The following is a 23,796-nucleotide window of genomic DNA, read 5'->3' as shown; positions in this document are numbered from 1 at the left end:
TTCCAGTCGCTCCCCGCCGGAACCATTTGCCCTCCCCGGCCTCTGGAGGCGCCGCAGGACCCGCAGGCGGCTGGAGGGGAGACGCCGGCAGCCACGACACCAGCCAAAGCCCTACAGCCCCGCTGCCGCCCGGGCAGCGTTACACCCACAGCGCATGCGCCCTCTCCTCTCCCGCCTCTTGGGTTGTTCCACACCTCCTCCCAGAGGGAAAGGGTGCCTTAAAAAACAGCAAGTTTATCCCCCTATACCTCCCCTTTTGGTAAATAGTGACGCTTCTACAAGTGATGTCAAAGTGTTTTTTATTGCTTTACAATGAGCTATAATGTGTGTGGCTGAAAGAAGGGGCGGGAAGCGCTCTTTGATATTTCCTCCCCCCCCTCCCCTGCCGATAGGTCGGTCCGGCTGCCCTCTCCGGAAGGGGCGGGGCGAAGGCTGAGGGTCAGTCAGGGCGTCGGGCGCGCGCCGCTGGTTTTGGGTGAGTCGGGCGCGTGCCGGTCGGTCGCATCCCGCCTCAGCCCAGCCATGCCGCCGCCGGGCCAGACCCAGCTCCCGGACTGGGACGGCCTCAAGCTCCGCGTCCGGACCCTCATCGCCTCCCACCGCGTCATGATCTTCAGCAAGAGCTACTGCCCTTACTGCAATAAGGTGAGGCGGCGGCGGTGGTGGGATTCAGCTCGGCGGCCTCCCCGCGGCCCGGCAGCCGCCGGAGCGGGGCCTCTCGGAGCCGCTTTCCGCTCTTTGCCGGCGGGGAGGAGGGAGGCCTGGCGCGACCCGCTTGTGAGGCCAGAGGCATCCCCTGAGGGCGCCGGCTCGCAGGGCTGGCGGCCCGCCCCGGGCAGGGGAAGCGGGTTGGAAAGCGAGCATTGTGGGGATGGTGCTCCTTGTGACGGCCCCCTCGAGATTTAGACAGTACGGGAGTATTGCACTGTCCGTCCCACTTCAGTTAAGCACCAGGTGCCACCCTTTGGAAACCCCCTTATCAAGCTTGAAACAAAGCAAAGATCCAAACGGGCGTCCTTAGCAGATTTTTCCCTTTGCCATGCGAAGGGGTAGATGAACGTGTGGGAAGTCCCACATGGCGTTTCCTCAGCTAAGCAGTTTTTGTACCTGTTACTTGAAGGTCAGGGTGCATATTGTGCTGCTTTCTTACTGAAAATTTGAGCACCACATTAGTGTTCAAGTTGTACAAAATTGTATCCCTGGAAAGAAGCTAAGTTTTTTGCTGGTTTTGAAACTTGAGGTAGGAGGTTTACTTATAGCAAGAGTGTAAGTTTTAAATGCTGGCCTTAATGTATGTTTAAAAAAAACCCACAAACAAACACTATTGATTAATTGTGAAGTTTAGTAAAAAATATTTTTCTAGCCCTGATTATGTGTCAATATCACAGGGCACCTGTAACTAGTGAGCCAGAGTCATTAAAGAAAAACAGGATCTTCATTAGAATTTTATGATACCAACACACTGTAGTCATAGCCCATATAGAATCTGGGTGTTTGTAGGCAGTGTGATTCTTGGATGTTTACAAAGAGCATGTTATGAAGTGTCAGTTAAACCTCATGATATTGTATTTGATGTGACCATGGTGGAAAAACATAATTGGAACTGTGGGATTGAGTCCTGTTATTCTTCAGTGGAATTTGATAATCAGGAAAACACTCAGAAGCTATACTCCCATGTGTAGGTTAGGTTTAGTTCCAGCAGCCCTTGTGAGGGAGGAGATATTGTGACCCTGTTGTAGAAAACTTAAATGAATGTATCATCTTTCACTTGCAACTTAATTGAGGTTTTGTGAAAGGAAGCTTCTGTGTATGACAGGGTAGGCAAAACCAACACCTTTTCTCCAACAATGTTTTCGTAGAAAGATAGTGTAGCATAGTAGGCAGCTCAAATACTTCTAAAATTTGCTTACTTAAAAACTTAGCCAATTGAAGTTTTAGCAAATGAAGTAATGATAAGGTGAGAGTCTTGTTCAAGTCTAGTCCAGTTGGCAAAAACGTATCTTCTGTTGAAGAGAAATCCTTTTTTTTGAGAATTTCAGTACTGTCCATTGAGAAATAGTTGTGCCTGTCTCTGTTGCTCGGTGTGCTTTTAGTGATCATAATTGAGTGATCAAGTGTTGATATATGTATGGCACTCAGTCCAGCATTTTTGAGATCATACAAGGGCTGAGTAACTTTCTCAGCTTTGCAACCTTTTTCTTCATCTGTTGCTGGCATTGCAGTGGGCCTAGACTAGCACAAGGAACTCAAGTGAAAAATAGATTTGACTGTAGTCCAGTAATTAAAGTCTAGTTTAATGGTCTTTCCTGCATTTGTTCAGGGCTTTTCCATTAGGCAGGGTTACTTGCTTCAAGGAAACAATCAGATATGAGGAATGTTCTCTTTACTGTCTTGGGAAGGAAAGAATGAATATAGGGGGTAGGAGGACCCTCTCTCATTGTCCTTCCTAGGAGGGAGAGTTGAAAGACCCTTTATGAATCTTTGTGAAGGAACAGGTGATAAACTGGAGGGGGCTGGGAGGAAGAGATGATTGCTCTAGCGGGCAGATTTACTTGGTTTGCTTTCCTGTTTGGAACAGGAGAGAAAGGTAATATGATGAACTAAACATGTAGAGAAGCATATGTTGCAAAGGGACAATTAGAGGAAGACAATTTATGAGAGAAGGAAGCCACACATAAGAAAGACATCAAGTAATAAAACAGAAATATCTCCGACATTGTGAGTATTGACAGTCCCTCCCACTGAAGACTTAAAAAATAATGAAAGGAGTGGGAGAACAATGGGTAGTGCAGCATTCTTGCTAGCTGATCTAGTCTGTAGAATTAATGAAGTGGATATAAATTGAAAGTGTAGTTACAGCTTGGGTACTTAGCCTGTAATCACATAGTTTTGAGTTTTTAAAGGCAGATGGATATGAATAGTATGCACTGTGTCTGTCTTTTACTGTGGATGGTTGTGAGCAATGTGCTTTTGATAGAATTAATTGAAAAACTGATGACGTTTAGCGCTAGTGCAGAGAACACTCATACTCTAGAAGGACCCAATTTGAGGGGTGGGAAGAATTCTTTATTTCAGATGCATGTAGCAATGCTGGAAGAAAATTAAGATTGTGCTTTCCTTTAGAAAAGCACTGCAAATAAATTCTCTAAATGAATTAAGTAGTTGATTCTGTTCAGTTTAGCTAGTAGCATGAGTAGGCAATTGTAGAGTTCTTTTGCTGCAAATGCAATTTATTTTTCAATTGCTTTAGCAAGGCATTAGTGGAGAGGGGGTGGTGTTAGAATGACTTCCTTGTCATAACTACTTGACTGTTCTTTAATATCTTACCACCCTGAAAAGATTAATATTAAGATAGACATACATAAAGAAAACATAGTTCTTTAGCATGAAAAATTGCCGAGTCTGAACACTGTGATATGTTGAAACTATTTTAAAAAGAGCAACAACTGTGGCTACATAGAAGTTGCCAGTTATTTTATCTATAGATTGTGCTATTACTGATTAGGTTCTGTATCCACAGGGGTTTCTGGTCAATTCAGTTATAACTATTATAGAGTGTTAGCTTATATGTGAAACAGCAGACTTAGGACATACCATTATTACTTAACTTTACTGTATGAAGCTTATTTCAAACCTGCTTAGCTACTCTAGTGACAGAAAGCATCTCCAGGAAGAGTTTTTGAAGTGTTAGACCAAATTCTTAGTTTCAGAGAACTTATCTACTGTTTAGTAATATCTGGAGATTTTTCTAGTCTCTCTATTTGTGAAAACTGGAAGGGTCTAGTAGGTAAGTGAGGCCATTGCATTGATCGGAAGGGAAGTAGAAGGCTATATCAGTGACCATGCAACCTAGTATCCCATCCTAGACACTGTTGGAGGAATTACATTTTTAGGATTGGGAAATTTCCAGTATGCTGCTGAAGTTTCCAGTACTGTGTGGCTCAGAAATTTCTTGACCTGAGTCTCTATTAGTTGTATTGAGTTAAAAGTTTTAAGTGAATCTTTCTTTAATTAGTTGGTCTAACAGCTCTTTGGATCTCATTTTAACACTGGCTTTTACAATGTCAGGTGGCAGTAAGTTCTCCAGTTTGTGTATTGTATGGAGATTAATTTTTCATTTCAAAACTGTTTTCTGGTAAATGCAATTGTTGCTGTTTGCTCCAGTGAGTATTTCTGAGAAATCATTTCCTGTTCACCTTATCTAGATATTACTCATGATTAGTGTATGTTATCTTTCTACTCCTCCTAATCATTTTCTTTTCCAAACTGAAACAATCTATTATCTCTTGCCTGTATTGAAGATTTTGTAACACTGATCATGTAGTTGTTACTTTTCTTTCTTTCTGTTTCATTAGCACAACACAAGCATGATCTATTCATGAGTAAAAGTGCTACTTCTAATTAGGATGCTGACATTTGTCTGATTTTTTTTTTTTCCTTCTACTGCATATCTTCAGTAGAGAATAAAAGTTGCCTAAATGCATTGTCTTAAATCTATCCTTTCTTGAATGTAATCCTTTCTTGTTCTGCTAATGTTCTATGTCCTGTCATCCCCCCTGCCAGCTGCTGCTGCAATGCTTTAGCATTATTTTTTTTTTAAAAAAAAAAAGTACTAATGAAAACTTGCCTCTTACTCTGCTGCTTTGCTGCAAACTAAAACAGCAGCCAAGTAGCTAATTTTGTGACTTCTCTCTAGATTCTTAGCTTACCACTTCATAGTAGCAATCCCTTTAAGCTTTGCTTCTAGATCTTTGATGGCATTCAGCTTGCCCTTTGTAACAGCAGTTGCAGAGCGGGGAGGTCTGGAACAGTGCCACTCTCATTTCCCTTTCATTCAGTCCATAGCCATAGTCATTCCAGTAAGCAAGCAAGCCTGGAAGGTAATGGTGAGTTTAGTGCAAAAGTTTTTAGGGCTACCTAGATGGCTAGAGGACTGGAGCACAGGATGTGTGAAGAATGAGCTCAGTTGGTTTAACCTTGCGAAGGCTAAGGAGGGATTTTAGCTTTGCCTTCAGCTACCAAGTGGGAAGACAACCAGACTCTTCTCAGCATTGCAGAGTAAATGGATAAGGGCCAATAAATACAGATTGCAACAAGAAATACTCTAGTGAGATAAAAAAGAAATTCTTTGCTGTGAGGATGGTCAAACATTGGAACAGCCCAGAGAGGTTATGGCATCTCCACACTTGTAGAAATTCAGAACTGGAGTGGACAGTGCTTGAGCAACTTGATCACATTTGGCCCTGCTTTGAGCAGGGGGGTGGATCAGATGACCTCCAAAGATCCATCAGAAATTAAATAATTCTATAATAGTAGAACTAATGTAATCAGTTATACAAACAGAGCTTACAATATTTTTGTATATTATCGTTGATATACAGTGGGAGGGAAGGCTGAGAGAGTTAGGTTTGCTCAACCTTGGGAGAAGAAGGCTTAGAGGAGACCTTATCACTGTGTTCCAGTATTTAAAGGGTGGCTACAAAGAAGATGGAAACTCCCTTTTTAGAAGGAGATGCATGGAAAAGACAGGGGTGATTGCGATTGGACACAAGAGGAAAATTTTTTACAATGAGAACACTCAGCCACTGGAATAATCTCCCGAGGGAAGTGGTGGATTCCCTGTCGTTGGACACTTAAGATTCAGCTGGACAGGATGCTGGGCCGTCTTGTCTAGACCATGCTTTTGCTGAGACAGGTTGGACCAGATGATCCTTGAGGTCCCTTCCAACCTGGTATTCTGTGATAAGAAACAGACCATGTAGTTGGTACAGATTAGAAAAGCTATATGTTTCCATAAAGATGACGCTTCAGCAGAAAGCGCTGGAATACTTGGCTTTTGGCACAGTAACAGCATGGATCACAGCAACAATAAAAACATTTTATTCATCATGTGTTTGACATCTGTAAGCTTATTAGATGTGACTCAACTTACTCTTAGTGAAGTGCTGTCAATAAATTTGAGGTTCATCACAAAGCTGGTTGTAAAAGATTTCTTCTGAATTGGCAGGAATTTAGCGTGCTTCATTGTTCAGACTCCATGCTGGTAAGGGGATCCATCACACAGACATTTAGTGCTTCTTGCTAGAGCTGTTTTCACATCAAGACAGTTATGATTAAAAGCAGATATTGTAAGGCAATGGGTAAAATATCTATTTGCATGACTAAGTTTAAAAATTGTATTTCAAAGGAGTAAATACTGACAGATGTAAGACTACCTCCTGTGCCATGAGGTATGTTGTCATCCAACTGGAAGGACAGTTCACAATATCAGTACTGCCAGTTTTTCAAATAGGTGTTGCTATCAAAAAAAATAATCTCAGTTCTAAAACACTACCTGATTTGAATTTGGTAATGGTACGCTGTCCAGCCAGAACTGAAATTAGAAAAAACACCCAAAACTCTGTCCAGGCTGTGTACGATCTCCACTAAGTCGTTTAGAGTGTGTTTTTTTTCTTTTTAAGCCTAGGCTTGTATATAGACCTCTTTTTTTTTTTTTTTTTTTTTTGTCTCCCCCCACCCTCCCCCTTTTGAATTAATTGCTGACTTCTGGAGGCATGAACGTTTCTAGGATATGCTCCAGTGATACTGTATCTGAGTTTATTCATGGCAGTACAGGAGAAGAGCAGCCTTGTAATAACCAAGCATCTTTAGATTGCTTCTCCTGCTTAATAGAGAAGAAAAGCAATTTAAAACGTTAAAAAATGTAACTGTCACATTCTGGTATTAAATCTCATGATAATTCACAAGCAAGATAAGACTGGTGTAGTAAAACAATGGCAAACAAGTTGGAAGCACTGCTGCCTGATCCTGGAGGCTGAGGCAGATGTTGTTAAACAGCAAACCAGAAATGAGAGCTGGAAAAAAAATGTCAGGAGATTGTCTAGTCTTGTCCCCTGGCTCTGGGTAGGAGAAGTGATAGTTCAAACACTTTTGAAATGTACTTTGAGGTCATTTACTGATAAAGATTATAATTTACCTAGGTGGCGTGTTCCATGTGTTGCTATTAGGAAAAGCTTTTCCTAAAGTCCAAGTTCAATTGTTTGATGCAGTTCAAGACCTTTACTTCTTATTCCATCCATCACCACTTCTCTTCTTCCATGAGGTAGTCAATTATTTATTTAAACACGGTTATTTCTTTCCCCATATTTTCTTTGTTAAACCTAACGCATTGACTCCTTATGGTAATTGTGCTGTGCTTGTTCTAAAACTTTTCTGAAGTACAGCAACCGAAACAAAGGCAGTCCTAGGAGGCACGAGCTGTCCTAGTGCTGGTGCTGAGTACACCAGAGAGAGTATTACTCTTTTTGCAGCTTTTTATTATACACTTTTTTTTTTCCATTTACTTGACTGTATTTTGCTTTGCATATTATCCTCTACTCCCTTTTTTTTGGTGTGGTGTTTTTTTTTTTTTTTTCCATTAGTACTATCAAGGAATCTGGCTGCTACTTTGTCTCTCTTCTTGATGTTTTTCCATATGGCAGTTATTCTTATGGCTTTTGGTATCTCACAGGGATGGAGAAGTCTGCAGCTAAGCAAATTGTATATAGAAACTTTTTCTTAAGGTTATGAAACTTGTATTGGAAGGTTGCTGCGATGTGGAACGCTTAATCTGAATGCTGTTAAATAGCCTGGCTTTAAGTGAGGAAGAAGCGAGACATGGGAGTAGTGCCAAACTTTACCAAAGGCATATAGAGCTAGGCCCTCAAAGCATAACAACTGAGACTTAAATGTTACCTGTGTATGTCCAATAAAGGACTTTTACCCTGAGCTGTGTATCGGATCTTGCGAAAGCTTTGCACTTCTGTTTCTGTTGTAGGTGAAAGAACTCTTCCGCTCTATGCATGTGGAATACTATGCTTTGGAACTTGATGTAACTCGTAAGTATAAGAAAAGTCTTTCACATGATGCTTATTGTAACTAAAAATGGATGACTGTGCATGACTCTCTAAGTTGTCTTGAACTAATTGGAGAATATATAAAACAATTATAGTAAATCTTAATATATTCAGAGACAAAATCAATTAGGCTTCAGTGTAGACTTTTATACAGGATGTGTTTTTATTGTAACTGAAGGCTTTGACTCCTGTACAAATCAACTGATACAGGATGCAAGATCTGATTTCTCTCTGAGGAGCTCTATCTCTTGTGAAAAAGCTCATGATATTTCTCTCCTGCCTTACGTTCTTTTGTGGCTTTAGATGAATTGTTAATGTTTGACTTGGTATATGGGTGACCTTCAGAGGGAAAGTTGCTGAGTCATTGGAAGGAAGGGTAAATTCCAGTACCTTGGCTGTTGCTAGTTTGTTAGGTGGTTGTTTTTTTTTTTAAAGCCCAAGCTGCTTTAATTTTAATACATGTAGTGCGTTATGCATATATGTCCATAATGCATGTAGTTTTTAATGTAGTTCTAAGAACAAATAGTTTCTAACAGTAAACTCTTAATGGAATTATTGGTAGGCTGTTGAAAGTGTATTATCAATTTTATTCTGTGCAAGACTTACTTTCCAATGTGTTTTTAAAGTGCTAATGCTTTTTTGAAGTGTTTGTGCCTAAGAGTGTTTGGGAAAAATATACTTATTTATTGTTCCAGAGCATCTCTTCTTACTTATTTTTACTTTTTATTAAAGTTGTGGTGCTGTGAACTAATTATAGCCCAAGATATCTGAAGTACAATACACAGTCATTTTTTTTCTGGAATGACTCCTAATTAATAATGTATTTTCCTTGCAAATGCTCTGACTGGTTGGAGTAAAAAGATTTTAGTCAAAGGGATTACTGGAAATTCTCATTCCCACATTTACTGCTGAGAGATCCAATTTGAGCCTGTGTGTAGGTGCTGATGATTCGGATGACAGGTCAGATGACAATCTTAAAACTGGAAGGTTTGAGACAGTGTGGTGGGTAGAAAAAGTATGAAGGTAGCTTTAGGATAAGTAGAAGAGCATGTTCATTTTTCCCATCCCCATATTGTCATAATACAAAGCTGCTGGGCAAAAAACTACGTGCACTAACATAGAACATACTCCAAAACAGACAATTCTCATGAAAGAAAAGCTGTCTGTATGATCTCCTGTGATATCTGGAAAGGAATTTTTGTGTGGTACTGAGTGTGACACTGTCAGGAAGAGACTGATAAGAATCCATGAAATACAGGCACTAAACTCTGTTACTCTGTGCTGGAGAACTATGGCTTGAAGCACCAATTTATCCTTAGAATTTTAAGCATGCTCTTTTGAGAAGTAGTTTCTGAAGACTTGCTTAAGTTCAGGAAATCTACAAATGTGATGCTTATATTAGAGTTGTTTTCTTGGCAGGCCTATAGTTTATTGCAGTCCAAACCTTTAATACTTCAGGTTGTTTTAAAAGCTCCCTTCTTGAAAATTGTTCTATAATGTACCTGTTTCTTTTTTTCTTAGCTGATGGCCCCAGTATTCAGCAAGTGTTAGCAGAGCTAACTAATCAGAGGACAGTGCCTAATGTATTTGTGAACGGAACTCACATAGGTGGCTGTGATTCAACTTACCAGGTAACTTTTCTTTAAAAATCATCTGGAAGTAGACAGGACTATTGAGTGAATTTGCTGCTTGATCGTAATTAATTTTTGTGTGACACATTACACTGAGTGATCTAGGTCAGAGAAGGCAACGTCATTCAGTTTTTGTTTGCTCAGAAATGTGTGTGGTTGAGTTCTTATTTTTTTGTTTTCCTCCCAGGCTTATCAAGATGGATCCCTGCAGAAACTTCTTGGGGATAGCAAAGATACTGAATCCTACGATTATGACCTAATTATTATTGGTGGTGGATCAGGTGGACTTGCGTGTTCCAAGGTATGGCGTGAAAATTGCATTAAAGAGCAGGTTGTGTATGAAATGTCTTCCAAAGTTAGTCTATTAATCATAATAGTTTAAAACAGTCTATATTTTGATGATTATTACTGTTCAACTTGTTAATTAATGAATCAGTAGTGGTCTAGTAATGTGCTCATTCAGGAGATCATGGTCTGTGTGGACCAGTTTCTAGCCAATGCCTATTCAAGTCTCAATCCTAATAATAGGTTTTAGGTTTCTGGCTGAGGGCGGAACCAAAAGTTTTTCAAGTATCTCCACTTCGTGTGTAGTACACAGGCACTTTAACACTTCCAAACAGTAATCTGGAAAACTTAAAGGTGACTCTTGAAGTACTTTAAACTGTTCAGGATTCGGGATCACCAGTCATCTAAAATGAAGTGCTTTCAGCTGTTCTCTCAAGGGACAGGTTCACACTTTAGTTCTCTTTCTAGCTGTTTTTTCAGAAATGGTAATAGAGATTGTGTACCTCTTACACAGCTGATGTTTAGAGTGCTGTAGGATTCAGTTTTCTCTTCTGTTTTCTCTTCAAATCTGAGGGATTTGAACACACACTTCCCAGCTCTCAGCCAGGTGTCCTAACCATCAGTTTATGGTTTATCATAACCCATCGGTTATGGGTTATTCTTGACAGCCTTGGCGACTGTTGTACAAGACAATTAAAGGTGCAACTTTCACTAGAAAAATAAAGGCAGGCACGAGGTGGTGACAAATGAATTCTTCGATTGGCCACTTGGGCATTTTTAGAATTCTCCAGAATTCACAGTGCCTTCTAGGACATCAGTTATAAACTTGGTGATAATTACCAAACTGTTCAGTGTGGGAGATGTCAGGTATTCACAGAATACAAAATAGCTGGCTAAACCTTGTTTACCCCAGGATTGCAGTAGCTGTACAGAAGTTCTTAAATGGATTTGAGGCACCTAAAGATTTGATCCAAGCCCTTCAGAGATCAAACAATGGATAGATTCAATCAAGTGCCTGGTAATTCCTTGGATAGAATATCCTAGGATTATTCAGGTTGGAATGGACGTTAGGACGATGCCTAGTCTAAGTTCCTGCTCCAAGCAGGATGAAGTGTGAGATCAAAGAAGATTATGCAGGATCGCATCCATTTGGGCTATTTTCAAGACCAGGGGTGAAGATGGCAGAGCGTTTCTGGGAAACTTGTTTCACTGGTTGTGTCCTCATGGTGTGAAAGTTCCTTGTATCCAGTCTGAAACTCTTGTTTCATCTTACAGCCATTATCTTTTGTCCCTCCACTACTCGACAGTGTGAAAAACCTGGTGCAGTCATGTTAAAGACCTCCTTATAGGTATTGGAAAGTTGCTGTTTGGTCCCCTCCAAATCTACCTTTTCTCCAGGCTGAATGTGTCAAGTTCCCTCACCCTTCTCGAAGGGCAGGTACTCCAGCCCCCTGAGCATCTTGATGGTCCTCCATTGAACTGTCTCCAGTTTATTAACATCACATGAAGTTTTTTTTGTTTTTTCACTCATGAAAATGCCAAGTCAGTCCTGCCCTCATGAGAGAAAAGGAGAGCTGACAGCATCAATATTTCCTTGGGTGAGGTAGAAGAGGATCATAGGCTGATAAGCCCATCTTGTACTCTCTTCAGATCATGGCTTTTGACAGTGTGGGGTGATATCGGTGCAGTATTCAGCATAAGCATCCGTTCAAAGTTTGGAAGAAAGTAATAGTTTTTGAAGGTTTTCAATTTTTATCTAGTGAAGGAGGTAGAAGAGCCATATATGATAATGAGGCTAACTAGCAAATGAGCTTTCTATTAGTACAAAGTATATCGTGACCGTAAATGAGCAGACAGTCTTTCTTGGTTAGGCAAAGGTTCAGTAATGCTGACTTGTCTCTCCATCTTTTATAGGAAGCTGCTACCTTGGGAAAGAAAGTAATGGTATTAGATTATGTTGTTCCAACGCCTCTTGGAACCTCATGGGGTAAGCTTCTGTTAACTTGTACTGTGTGATGTTTGAGTGCCAGTGATACATATTGAGTTGTTAGATATTATGGATTTGTATTCTTAGAAGTTGTGGTTCTAGAACACAAATAACAAAGGAATAGTTTTCCTGGCATGCCTGCTTTTCTGGGCAGTTTTTTGTTTTATGCATTGCTAACTCTCAGTTTTTTATCAAATGTCCTTGTTGTTCTAGTTCTGCTCACTTTCAAATCATGTCCAGATAGTGTGTCTGTATGTTCACGTTCTCATGCTTGTGGGTTTTTTTTTTTTTGCCTTTTAGTTCATGTAGTTCTATTTTGTGGACAACTGATCTAGGCTACCTCTAGAACAGTGTGACAATATGGCTAAACATGCCTCACCTTTACTTATGTAAAGGCAGCTGCTGTCTGACCTTATTAATGCTCAATGGCAGTTGAGAATGAGTAAGGAGCTTCACTGGTCAAATTTTATTGAGCTGGGGTATGAATATGTTTTCATAGCTGAGATTTCAAACAAATCTATATATTAAATTCCACATAATGGATGATACTAAACTCTAGGAACTCTGGGCTTTTTGCCTTGCTTACTTGCCAATCTGACTAAAATCTGTAGCCCTCTGGGGCAGGTATCCTGGGTCTATGTTTAAGATAACACTCTATACTCTTCTTCATTCAATGAGTGAAGTAACCTCTTAAACTGAATACAAACTTGTAAGTTTAGTGTGTTCATTGTATTTTAAAATGTCTCTTACGACAGAAATTTCATGTTACTTATGTGGCTATAGCAAGCATCACCAACTGATGTATGGGTGGTTATACAAAGCATGTGATAGGAAAGGCATAAATATTCAGTTCAAGGAGGTAATAACATGGTCCTTTCCATCTTAGGACTCGGTGGCACATGTGTAAATGTAGGTTGCATTCCGAAGAAGCTAATGCATCAAGCAGCACTTCTGGGTCAGGCACTCCAAGACTCAAGGAAATACGGGTGGCAGTATGAAGAGCAAGGTTGGTAAGAATACAGAGGACAGACCAAAACAATGTGCAGATGAGTCTCTGAGCTTAGGATTGTTCTTGTACTTTGGAGTTAGCAATCTAGAGGCAGAATTCATTAGCTTTCTTAAGTGAATCAGAAGGCATCCTTCTTCTTGAGTCATAGAAACCTTTAGGATTGAAAGCTAATTGTGTTTTGTTCCCTATATTATCTGAATTAAATGAAAAAACTTCTAGAATGGGCTTATTTCAGATAGTAACAAGTCAGGTAAATATTAGCATAGTGGAACAATACTGTGTACCCTCATTACTGATGATAATTGTTTTCTTAGCATGATGTACAATGAATAAGATTTAAGTTTTTCTTTAAGAGTTCATTGCACTTTCGTTTATTTAAATATGAAATTAATGTCTTGTTTCAGTTAAACACAACTGGGGGGTCATGGTAGAAGCAATTCAAAACTACATTGGTTCTTTAAACTGGGGCTATCGAGTGTCCTTAAGAGAGAAGACTGTGACATACCTCAATTCTTATGCAGAATTCATTGAACCACACAAAATTAAGGTACGTACTGTATTTAAAACATTTAGTTGTGAGAGAAAACTTGTTTTCTAAAACCGCCTTTTAAAATCCAACAAGGAAAAGACTTCATCTTTATATTGCCAAGTCAACTGAAGTTAAAACCTCATTTGTGAAATAACTTATTGATTCAAATTATTATTGTACTTTGGTACATGCCACAGCATTTGCAAACCTAGTAACTGTTATGTAAGAGTAATGTGAATATCTGTAAACTTATGCCTTTCACGAATAAAGTGGTCTCGGTTGCTAACTGAGTCATGACCTCATGACTGAGGTCAGCAGCCTGAGAGAGGAGGGGGAAAAGGGAAAAAAAAAAAGCTTTAGCTGTAAGATTTTACCACTTGGAAAATCATCGTACTAAACCATAAAAGCCTCTTGAAATTAAATTCAGATTAAGCACTTGCGTAACAGTGCTGCTAGAACCTTATGCTGTATCAGCATAAGAATTAAACTGTCAGTTTTGCAAGACAAAACATGTGTTGGCAATCTTGCTGTTAGTGATCATATTGTAGGAAGGTTAACTTAGAAGACAACTGTTTGGTTCAGTGGGTGTAATTGTCTGTTTTTAATATGAGTTTATGAAGGCTGAGCTACATGTGTTTCAAACCAAGAGACTAGCACTGAAAATACAGTAGTATGCTCAACTTACCTCATCTACCAACTGTTTTAATATTCAGGTATGCAGGTCATCTACTGAAGTGTCCTTAGTCTATAAATGAAGTAGAACAAAAAGACTTTCAGCAGAAGGTTGGACTAGATGACCTCCTGAGATCCCTTCCAACCTGAATTACCTGATGACTCAATGGGGAGGAAGTTTCCTTCATCTGTGTTGGAAAATAACTAAAGAGCAAGATTAAATGTCAGGTTTCAAGAGAGATGCATTGGGAAGATGAAATTTCCCAAGACCAAGGGCCTCTAAAGATCATATTAGTTTGAGTTCATTTAAGATTGGGTCCTAGGCCCTCTGAAATCATCTAACTAGATACTTTTTTTCTTTAAATTTCTACATTGGCCTTAGAACTAATTATGTTACTGCATCATTAGCATTGTGTTGGCCTTCTATTGGAAGTGAGAGGCAGGAGGGGCTTAATTTGTTGTAGTTTTTTATAACTTGAAAGTAAGGTTGTTACAAACAATTCAATCTGAATGAGTAGTTGAAATGGGCAAGATTCAAAGAGTAAATGATTTTGTGTTCTAACTAATATGGGAAAAGCCTGATAGTTTGTGATTTAAACCTATTATTTGTCAGTGACTTGCATGACTTCTCTAAATGCGTTAGTTCTTGATTGAAACTGCTTGTTCTTGGTTCTTAAACAAATCCACAATATTTAAGGAGAGGATTACTTATTTTTTTTAATCTCAAAACCTATTCTTATGGTAAAAACTTCCTTAACTATGTTTATATAAACAGGCAACTAATAGGAAAGGACAAGTGACCTATCACACGGCAGAGACTTTTGTCCTGGCAACAGGAGAAAGGCCTAGATATCTGGGTATCCCTGGAGATAAAGAATTCTGTATTACAAGGTGAGACAAAAATTCAGTCTATTTCACCTTTTTGTCTCCTCCAGTGTTTACAAAGACAAAGAAGCTTGTGTTGAAAGTACCTTGTAACTTGCACTTCTTTTCTTTTTAGTGATGACCTCTTCTCCCTGCCTTACTGCCCTGGCAAAACTCTAGTTGTGGGTGCTTCCTACGTGGCTCTAGAGTGTGCAGGATTTCTTGCTGGTCTAGGTCTGGATGTCACAGTGATGGTGCGTTCCATACTCCTTCGGGGCTTTGACCAAGAAATGGCAGAAAAAATAGGTGCTCACATGGAAACACACGGCGTAAAGTTCATCAGGAAGTTTGTACCTGTTCAGGCAAGTGCTTTCTTTAGATTTCTTCTCTCCATGTGAAGGTACTTTAAACAGCACATGCTGTCTGGGAAGGCTTTGACTCTGTACTGCTGAATGATACATTAGTCAAGGTTTGATGTGACAATGTGAGCAAGCTCTGCTGCTTAAGGTCATTCTAAGCTTGCAAATATTTATACAGGTTGAACAGCTGGAAGAAGGCATGCCTGGAAGACTGAAGGTGATAGCAAAGTCTACTGAGGGACCAGAAATCTTTGAAGAAGAATTTAACACTGTAAGCATTTCTGGATGTGAAAATGTATTAAAATACTTTAAAAGTTGTTCAGGAACAAAAGTAAAAGGAAATATTTCTTGAAAAATTGTTCACATAAATTATTGGCAGAAGAAACTATATGAAAATTCAATAGTCATCTTCAGTTGAGTCCTGTAATCAAAATGGGTGAAACTGTATGTATGTGCCTGGAACTTAGTTCATATGAACAGTATTGTTGCTTCTACTTTTGTTCTGATATTAACATTTTGCTGTTTGTTGCACCTCTGAAACAAGTTGCACATGAACAAGCCTAAACCGTTGGTGGCTTTTTAAAAAACTTCTGGAAAAGTCACGTCAATCATATGCTTCAGTTTTTTTCAGAACAAGACCAAAGGAAGTCTTGTATTGATTACATCTCTCTTGCATAAAATTATTGTAATTAATTTTGGTTTCTTTAGGTTTTGATAGCCATTGGTCGTGATGCATGTACCAGAAATATTGGTTTAGAGACAATTGGTGTCAACATCAATGAGAAGTGAGTATTGCTCAACACCCCTAAACCACTGAATGTGATGATTTTTTTTTTTTACCTCTTTAACAATACCTAATGACACTGGTGCTTTTTTTTTTTTAAATCCTCTTATACCTGGCAATTGTGTGAACCTTTAAACCTTTTCTCTCCTGGATTTGAGTACAGTTGTCTGTTAACTTAATTTCTTTAATATGTATTTCATGAAAGAACTATTCTGAATGAATTAATACCTACTTGTTGACCACTGTGCTTAAGGAATAGATTTAATATATTTACTTAATTTACTTAGAAACTACAGTTTAATATTCTGTTAAATTAAATGTTTTAACCAGTTCATGTGGCAAGTTAATCTAGGGATTTAAAGAGGCAGCAAACTACTTGCTTCCGGCAGATTTAGCTTTTTTCTTGTTTCTCCCGGGTGTGAGTGCAAAACTCATGCAAAATAAGAGGCAGTATTATGTTGTTTAGGAGAAAGAAGGAAAAAAAAAAAAAATTAAGATCAGGTTGCAGCAGCTAACAGCATACTAAGCCAAATTACTTAAACACGTGAGTGAATACTGCAGCTCTTTTTCCCCATAGGGGAAAATGTACATTGCAAGCTGTATAATAATCAAGTAAAAGATTGTAAGTCTTAAGATGTCTGAGTAACTTCCTTATCATTGGACACACACTGTTGCTCAGGTCAAAATTGGCTCACTGAATACTGACTTCAGCCATGGGTCAAAGTTGGAGGTCTTAAGAGTTTGCAGTGGAAGTAAAAAAGACATAAACATATTTAATAAAATGTGCTCAGTAGTTAGAATAATATCTTTCTAGTAGAACTTCTCTCCTGTGTTTTCCTGAGCTCTGAGGAAGGTTATGATATTGAATTCTATTCTCTTTTCCGTTTGTTTTACAGGAACGGGAAAGTACCTGTAAATGATGAAGAACAAACCAATGTGCCTTATGTTTACGCTATTGGAGATATATTGGATGGAAAGCTTGAACTTACTCCAGTTGCTATTCAAGCAGGGAAACTGCTAGCCCGCAGGCTTTATGGTGGTAGTTCCATAAAGGTAAAGCTATAAGAATACAACTTCAACTTATTTCTATGCTTTTTGCCTCAGAATTGCAATAACATGAGTTGATTCGTCCACTTGATTGTGGGCACTGCAAGTGTTCTGTAAAAAAAAAAAAAGTGCTAATACAACTTTTCCTGTTTGTACACTGTAACAAACTTGCATAGTCTAAATATAAACTGTTTTTTATTTTCAGTGTGACTATATCAATGTACCAACGACAGTGTTTACACCTTTAGAGTATGGCTGCTGTGGGTTAGCAGAAGAAAGAGCCATAGAAGAATACGGAAAGCAAAATTTGGAGGTAAGAGCACTCAAGGCTTGTTTAACTGTAGCTTGAGAATGGTTTTTCTAGGGCCTTGCTGTTTTACGCTCAAGGCATAGTGTTAGAACAGGGTTAGAAGGTTAGCTAGATAGATCTTTGTGTAAGTGTTGTCATCTGCCTAACAAGGTATTAGACTCCCAGAAATCCAGGACTGGAGTTGATAATGTTAAGAATTGTTTGTAGCTATTTGCATGCTGCCAAAAAGAATTTGACTTCAGGAGGCCAAACTCAGATTGCAAAACTGTAGGTGTGTGTTTTTTTTTTTGTCCTGGATAAAAGACTTATTGCTGAAGTATACCAAACTCTTGGGAAGAACTGTCTATTTTCTGCTTGTTCCCTGTACTTGAATTGGGAATTAGTTTCTTCCTAACCTTTTCTTAGAGCAGTAGGAGTATCAGGCATAACTTCCCTGTTCTGTGGTAATTTCTGGCTTCTGCACCTCTCTGAAGAATTTCATTAAAGCAGTTTGCATGCTTTGTGTTTAACTTCTTACATCTTTCAAATACACTTGGCATTATTTAGCTTCTGCTGTTAACTGTCTTGCCAAATAAGTATAAAATTCTAGTAACTAGACACTTACTTTGTATGACTAAAGCACTTTTTCTGAAAGTACAATCTTAAAATGCTGTGTCTTATAGTTGTTGCTGTTTTAATCAAGTATTTAAATCAGAGGCACGTGGTTTGAGCCAAGTCTTCCTCTACTGACTTGTAGAGGATGGACTGCTTGGGCCAGGGTGGAGCAAAAATCACCACCTTGACTAGTATATGATATGAAAATCTAGTGAGTAAAATGTGAAACCACTTACTTATAAAAACATTAAAAATTAATTTATGTCTGACTGAATTAATTCATCAAATTCTAATGCTCTTTTTCTTGTCATCCTCCCAGGTTTATCACAGTTTGTTCTGGCCACTTGAATGGACAGTACCAGGCAGAGATAACAATACTTGTTACGCAAAGATTATCTGCAGTAAACATGACAATGTAAGTAGCAAGCTGGAATGGGTATGCTGACTCTATTCTTGGAAATGTCTTTTTAGACTAGCCAAAAGACTTATCTTTTATTTTGCCTGTCTGAGGCCAGCTGTACCCATTCTGTTAACATAAGTATTTGTTTTAAGAGGTCTGATCAATTTGGAGAGAGCTGATTGTTTTGTTTGGGTGGAGTTTTTTTAGTGTAACAGCTGTTTGAGCAAGTGGTAGCTTTATACATTTTGAAACCTCATCCTGAGTTCCTATATTAAGGATAGACTTGTGAAGAAATACGGCACGATTTTTCTTTCAAGTAGGTTTTGAGTATCTGTACAATCTGTCTTGCTTTAGGTTTCTGGACCTTGTGGGTTTTGCCTTTTGCAAAGCGCAGAGTTTACTAGAAACTTGGAATATGTGTGTTTGGTCCTAGAAAACTCAATGATGAGAAATGGGAATTTGTAGTGATCGGAAGGTTCTTGCTGTTGCAAAAAATAAGTGCCAATGCTGTCCAATATTTTCCCCCCAAAACCATCTGGGAGAACAGATGAACAAAGGAAGCTTTTTGGTGTTTAAAATTACTTTGGAGAGAAGGAGTGATATGATGAAATAGCATGGCTTCTAAGCCAAGAGGAAGTAAGCTTACTCTTTTCCTTATTAGCCCACCTAACCCTTTCTCAAAGACTGCAGAAAGGCTCAAAGTTCTGCTTTTATTGGAGCTTCATTGGAAATAATCCAGATGAAAAAAGCACAATGGAAGGAGGGACTTAATTTAGATTTCCTAGGATGCTGGAGGGTTGTATGTTAAGGATTTTGCTATTGACCTGCTTGTATAACATAAAATTTTTATATTGGGAGTTACATACTAGAGCTCTTGATAAAGTTTACCTAGTACTTCACCTCGTACTAACTCCTGTTTTGTTTTCACCTGTCTCAAAGAATCGTGTGATAGGATTTCATGTTCTCGGACCTAATGCTGGTGAAGTTACCCAAGGTTTTGCTGCTGCAATAAAATGTGGTATCACCAAAGAATTACTTGATGAAACAATTGGTATCCATCCAACTTGTGCAGAGGTAAGGGAGGGCGAGGGCACAACTTGATTTAAAACCTGCTTTTGAAGATGGTTACTTAGATGTGAGGAAAGAATGCTACATTGTATTTTATGAGATTTTTGAGTAGTTGCTTGACTTCTAACCATAAGATATTGCCATGTGATAGGAAATGTGTTAATTGTGCGCTACACCTTGTTTTCCATTGTAAGAGTTCAAAGAAATCAAGTATTGTTACTTTACAAGATGAGACTAATAGCCACATGGATGATGATACAGAGCTGTTCTTTTGTTGTCTTCCAGGTGTTCACTACGATGGATATTACAAAAGCTTCAGGACAAGACATCACTCAAAGGGGCTGCTGAGGTTAAGACTGCTGTTTTACATGTTTTCATGTTGTGCACACTTGGTTCTGTGGAAGCCCTTATATATCCAACTGCTTTGCAGGAAAATAAACATTTGCATCAGTACCACTGTATGTCCTGCAGCTGGGGCTGGTGCCTTTGTGAGGCTTCCTCAGTAAATAGTGTTGCAAATGGAGACAGTAATACAGCAGGGAAACCTTGAACTCTAAATCCTGACTTTGCTTGGAATCAGCACTACCGTGCTTTTTTGATGTTCTAGCTCGGAACCTTATTGTGAGGTGAGCTACGACTGATGGCTACCATGCAAGGCTGGGAGATCTCTTTGTCCAGTCAGATGACTGAACTCCTGAAGGAAATTCTTAAGTTGCACAAATTAAAGCTAATGCTTCTAGGCTCCAGTGTCTTGTACAAATGCCTGAGATAGAGGACAAATGTATAACTGAATGATTCTTGCCAACAGTTTACAGTTGACTGATTTACCTTTTTTGATGCATTTTGTTTTACTTAATTGTGTAATGAGTTGAGGCAGGATGGCACAAATAGGATGCAATGTTGAGTAGTGCAGTTCAAGCACTAGTCTCCCACCTCAACCAGTCTAAAACTTCAAAGTAATCTAAGACATCACTGTTGTTCACATTCATAGTTGTTTGACCTCAGGTGATACCCTGTCTTTAAGATAAAAATTTCAGTTGTAGGCATCTTTTGTGTCAGGGTTGAAGAGCATAAGTGCAAGACCTTGTCGATTTGCTCTTGCTGTTTATGCCTATATTTAGTGCTAATAGTCTCAAGTCTGGTTTCAGCTCTGCAATGTAAAACAGGACAGAACCCAGAACTGTAAGTCTGTACTCCTACGTGGAGTATTGAAGTCTGAGAGGAGCAGGGTGTGAGAATAGGTGCCAGCCCATGATGGTAATAAGCATTGTATAGAATTTCTTTGAAGCGTGTGTCACAGCAGAGAGCAATGACTTGGTGTGCTATTACAATTTGTGTAGTGTTGTGTACAGCCAGTTCTCTGATGCTTTCTTCCACCCATAGCATTCTGCTCTGGGGGAATTGTGCTTGAACTTAGCTCTTAGTTTTGTCCAAAGAGATGTTTTGAAAGACTACTCTGAACATTGTATCATAGTAAACAGTTTTTAACTATTTAATCTATGATGTATCATGGAATTTGAAGTTCAATAAACAACTCATACAACACTTCGTGGTGTCACCTCATGGTTTATGTTATTGCACACTTGGAATTTTGTTGTGCTTCAATTATATTGTTAATCACATGCAATACTAAAACCCCTATAGACTTGTGCATGCTGTAATCTTTCAAATGGAGAAACAAGTTGTCTTGCCACATCTGGGGACTTGCTTGAGAAATCTAACATGATTCTACTTCAATATGTAGAATTCTCTCTGTTAAAAATGAGAACGCAATTTTATATCACTTCTGTATGCTCCAGGAGATCCTAAATATACACGTTGTAGTGCAATGTAGCTGAAAGATGCTCAGTAGAATGTAGCTAGAGTGTTAGCAACAAATCTCACTGGTGTTCAAATATAATACCTCTTGGAGACTTTGAGGTTTTGCTGCGGGTGCCTAGTAGTAGTGCAAAATATTTTCACTTGACAGTGGGGACACTTGCTGAGCTTCTAGTGTTGCTTTGCTGCAGAGCTCTGGTGAGTTACTTGCTCTGGTCTCATAGAAATACTGGATAGAGCCACCTGCTTGCAATCGCTTCTGCAGCAATGACTCTATGAGTGGCGCTGCCAGAAGGTTGTGTGCCTGAAAGTTTGCCTCTTAATAGGAACAGGCTGCCCAGGGAGGTTGGAACAGGCTGCCCAGGGAGGTTGTGGAGTCCCCTTCTTTGGAGATTTCAAGACCCGCCTGGATGCAGTCCTGGGTAACATGCTCTGGGCAATCCTGCTTCAGCAGGGGAGTTGGACTAGATGATCTTTATGGTCCCTTCCAACTCTAAAAAAATTCAGTGAAAATAGGTCAGCTGTTATATTTTGAAGTAAAGTAGGAATAATAGTAGGAGTGACCTTAACCTCTAAGTTGAAGCAGATGAACCAGAGACTCATATGAGCTGTTTTAAAAAGTCAGGGGAGATTAGGGTGTAGCAGGTAATATGTTACAGGCTTTTGCCCAATCTCAGCAGCTGAAATGGAACTTAGTAAACAATAAAACATTCAGAAAGCTTTATATCGTGAGAAACTGACTGCTAATGGCAAAGTTCAGCTTGTGTAGCCATGTTATAGAAGAAGTGAAGGAGGAAACAAATCAAGTCAACAAATGATAACTTTCTGAATTTACTATTAGTAAGCACTAATTGAGTTTTATTTCAAATTCAGATTTGATTTGCAGGTTTGGGTTAATTGATCAATAATTACCACTTGCATATCTATAACAGCGTACTAATTGCAGATGTTTCTTATGTCAAACTTGCCCAGGCTGTCAACTCTACGTGGTACTTTACAAGCATTGAGCACTCTATACTGTTAGTCTTTTAAGCTTTAAAATCTCCAGTTAAAATATACAGTAAGTAGCTAATAGCAAGAGTAGTATTTTAAGTTAACATGTTGCTTGTGTTTCAGTAGGCTCATGTGTAAAGTAAAAGGTGCCGTGACAACAAGACACAGTTAAAAACCAAAATTTTAAGTTTGACAGTAGGTGTTGGAGAAAAAAGAATCTGAGAAGTAAAACGCTGTTACAGCCAATACTCCTGAATGTACAGTCTGACATTGGAAAAACAATCTTTTTTGTTTGGTCTGTGGCTGAGTTAAATAAGTAGAATGGCTTCCTGCTTCACTCTTCTCTAAAGTATCTTTTCCTATGTATTCTACACTTGGAGTTGAGCTGTTATGTGACTCTAAATGCTCAAGTGGTTAGTTGTCCCAACTATTGGGGCCATATTGTCTCTTATTCTCAAAGCTCTTTTGCCCAGCACCTTTCAGGCTTGTTGTACCTTAGTAATGCATAAAACTGAAAACGCATAAAACTAATAATAATAACTAATGCATAAAACTGAAAATAAATTTAAATTGCAGGCCCGGTATAGTGGCCAAGTGTGGGGAGAATTTCCTGATGTAGTTCTGAAAAGGCTTTGAGACAGCTTTTGCCCATTTCATTACGTTGCAATTTCTACAGTTTCTGCTGGTCTGCCCTCTGACGAGAAACTTAATGGGGAATGATGTACATGGCGGTGCAATGAGGTATAACACCTGAGTTGTTAGCTTGATAAAAGAACTGTGAGAAACAGACATTGGTTTACACAAGCTGACTAAACAATCCCCAATAGGCCAGGTAACTGCAGGACTAGCACTTTCTCTCTATGTATTTGTTTGTTTGAATGACAAGAGTAGACAAAACTACAGGGAGAGTCTTTGATTGTTAAGCTACATAAGTAGCATTTAAATGAATATCTTGTTATGTTTGTCTTCTGTTATCAAACTTGCTTTGATGGAAACTCAGCTAATGCAGGTCTAACGGGGTTTAGAGTGCCCTAAAATGATCTTCCCTCCAGCTAACAAGGAACAGATGCCTTGTCCTGAAACTCATTTGCTCCAAATCATTAGTGAGTTTGAGTAGTACAGACGCTCCAGCAGTGACACGCAAGGCAAATCGGTGTGTTTACACTTCTCTTGTCATAAATGTTGTTTACCACATTCTGAAGGTGGTGATAAATACCCTTGATATTTATTCATACTGTAGTACCAGGAACCTTTTATAGGCTGCAGTTGAAAATACTCAGTTGCTTACTGAATCTGCTCTTAACTGATTCAATGTTTTGTCTATATCACTGATAATGAGGGCACTCTCTATCTGGACTGTAGCTCTTGAGACAGTGGATAAATAGCAAAGCCATGTGGTTTTTTAATTTATTGGTGAAATTTATCCTTTTCAGGTCTAGGAGTGGTTATGATTATAGTTATTGTAAACATGGAAAACACTTAATCATCAAATTAGTAGATGTCTTTCCTCATAGCATGAATTTTAATTATATTTTGAGCACTATAATTTGT

The 23,796-nt window shown here is 38.9% G+C and overlaps 1 protein-coding gene across 3 annotated transcripts; it reads left to right on the top strand.

Moving 5' to 3' along the window:
• The first annotated feature begins 408 nt into the window (after window positions 1–408).
• Window positions 409–20,980, top strand: TXNRD3 (thioredoxin reductase 3). Of its 3 annotated transcripts, XM_074152851.1 has the most exons (17): window positions 409–475; window positions 516–645; window positions 7,817–7,877; window positions 9,417–9,526; window positions 9,714–9,827; window positions 11,726–11,798; window positions 12,685–12,804; window positions 13,212–13,354; window positions 14,784–14,899; window positions 15,009–15,234; window positions 15,410–15,502; window positions 15,940–16,016; window positions 16,912–17,068; window positions 17,268–17,375; window positions 18,286–18,381; window positions 19,306–19,440; window positions 19,720–20,980. In XM_074152851.1, the coding sequence occupies exons 2-17, from the start codon at window positions 523–525 to the stop codon at window positions 19,780–19,782; spliced, it is 1,815 nt and encodes a 604-aa protein (XP_074008952.1). In that variant the 5' UTR covers window positions 409–475; window positions 516–522; the 3' UTR covers window positions 19,783–20,980. The 3 variants fall into 3 exon arrangements, with proteins under 3 accessions (XP_074008952.1, XP_074008951.1, XP_074008953.1); XM_074152850.1 differs by having other exon boundaries at window positions 443–645; XM_074152852.1 differs by lacking the exon at window positions 17,268–17,375 and having other exon boundaries at window positions 448–645.
• Window positions 20,981–23,796: the final 2,816 nt, after the last annotated feature.

Source organism: Numenius arquata, chromosome 8 (assembly GCF_964106895.1).
Source record: "Numenius arquata chromosome 8, bNumArq3.hap1.1, whole genome shotgun sequence".
Lineage (NCBI taxonomy): Eukaryota > Metazoa > Chordata > Aves > Charadriiformes > Scolopacidae > Numenius > Numenius arquata.
The sequence above is the reverse complement of the archived record's forward strand: the minus strand, read 5'-3'. Positions and strand labels throughout refer to the sequence as shown.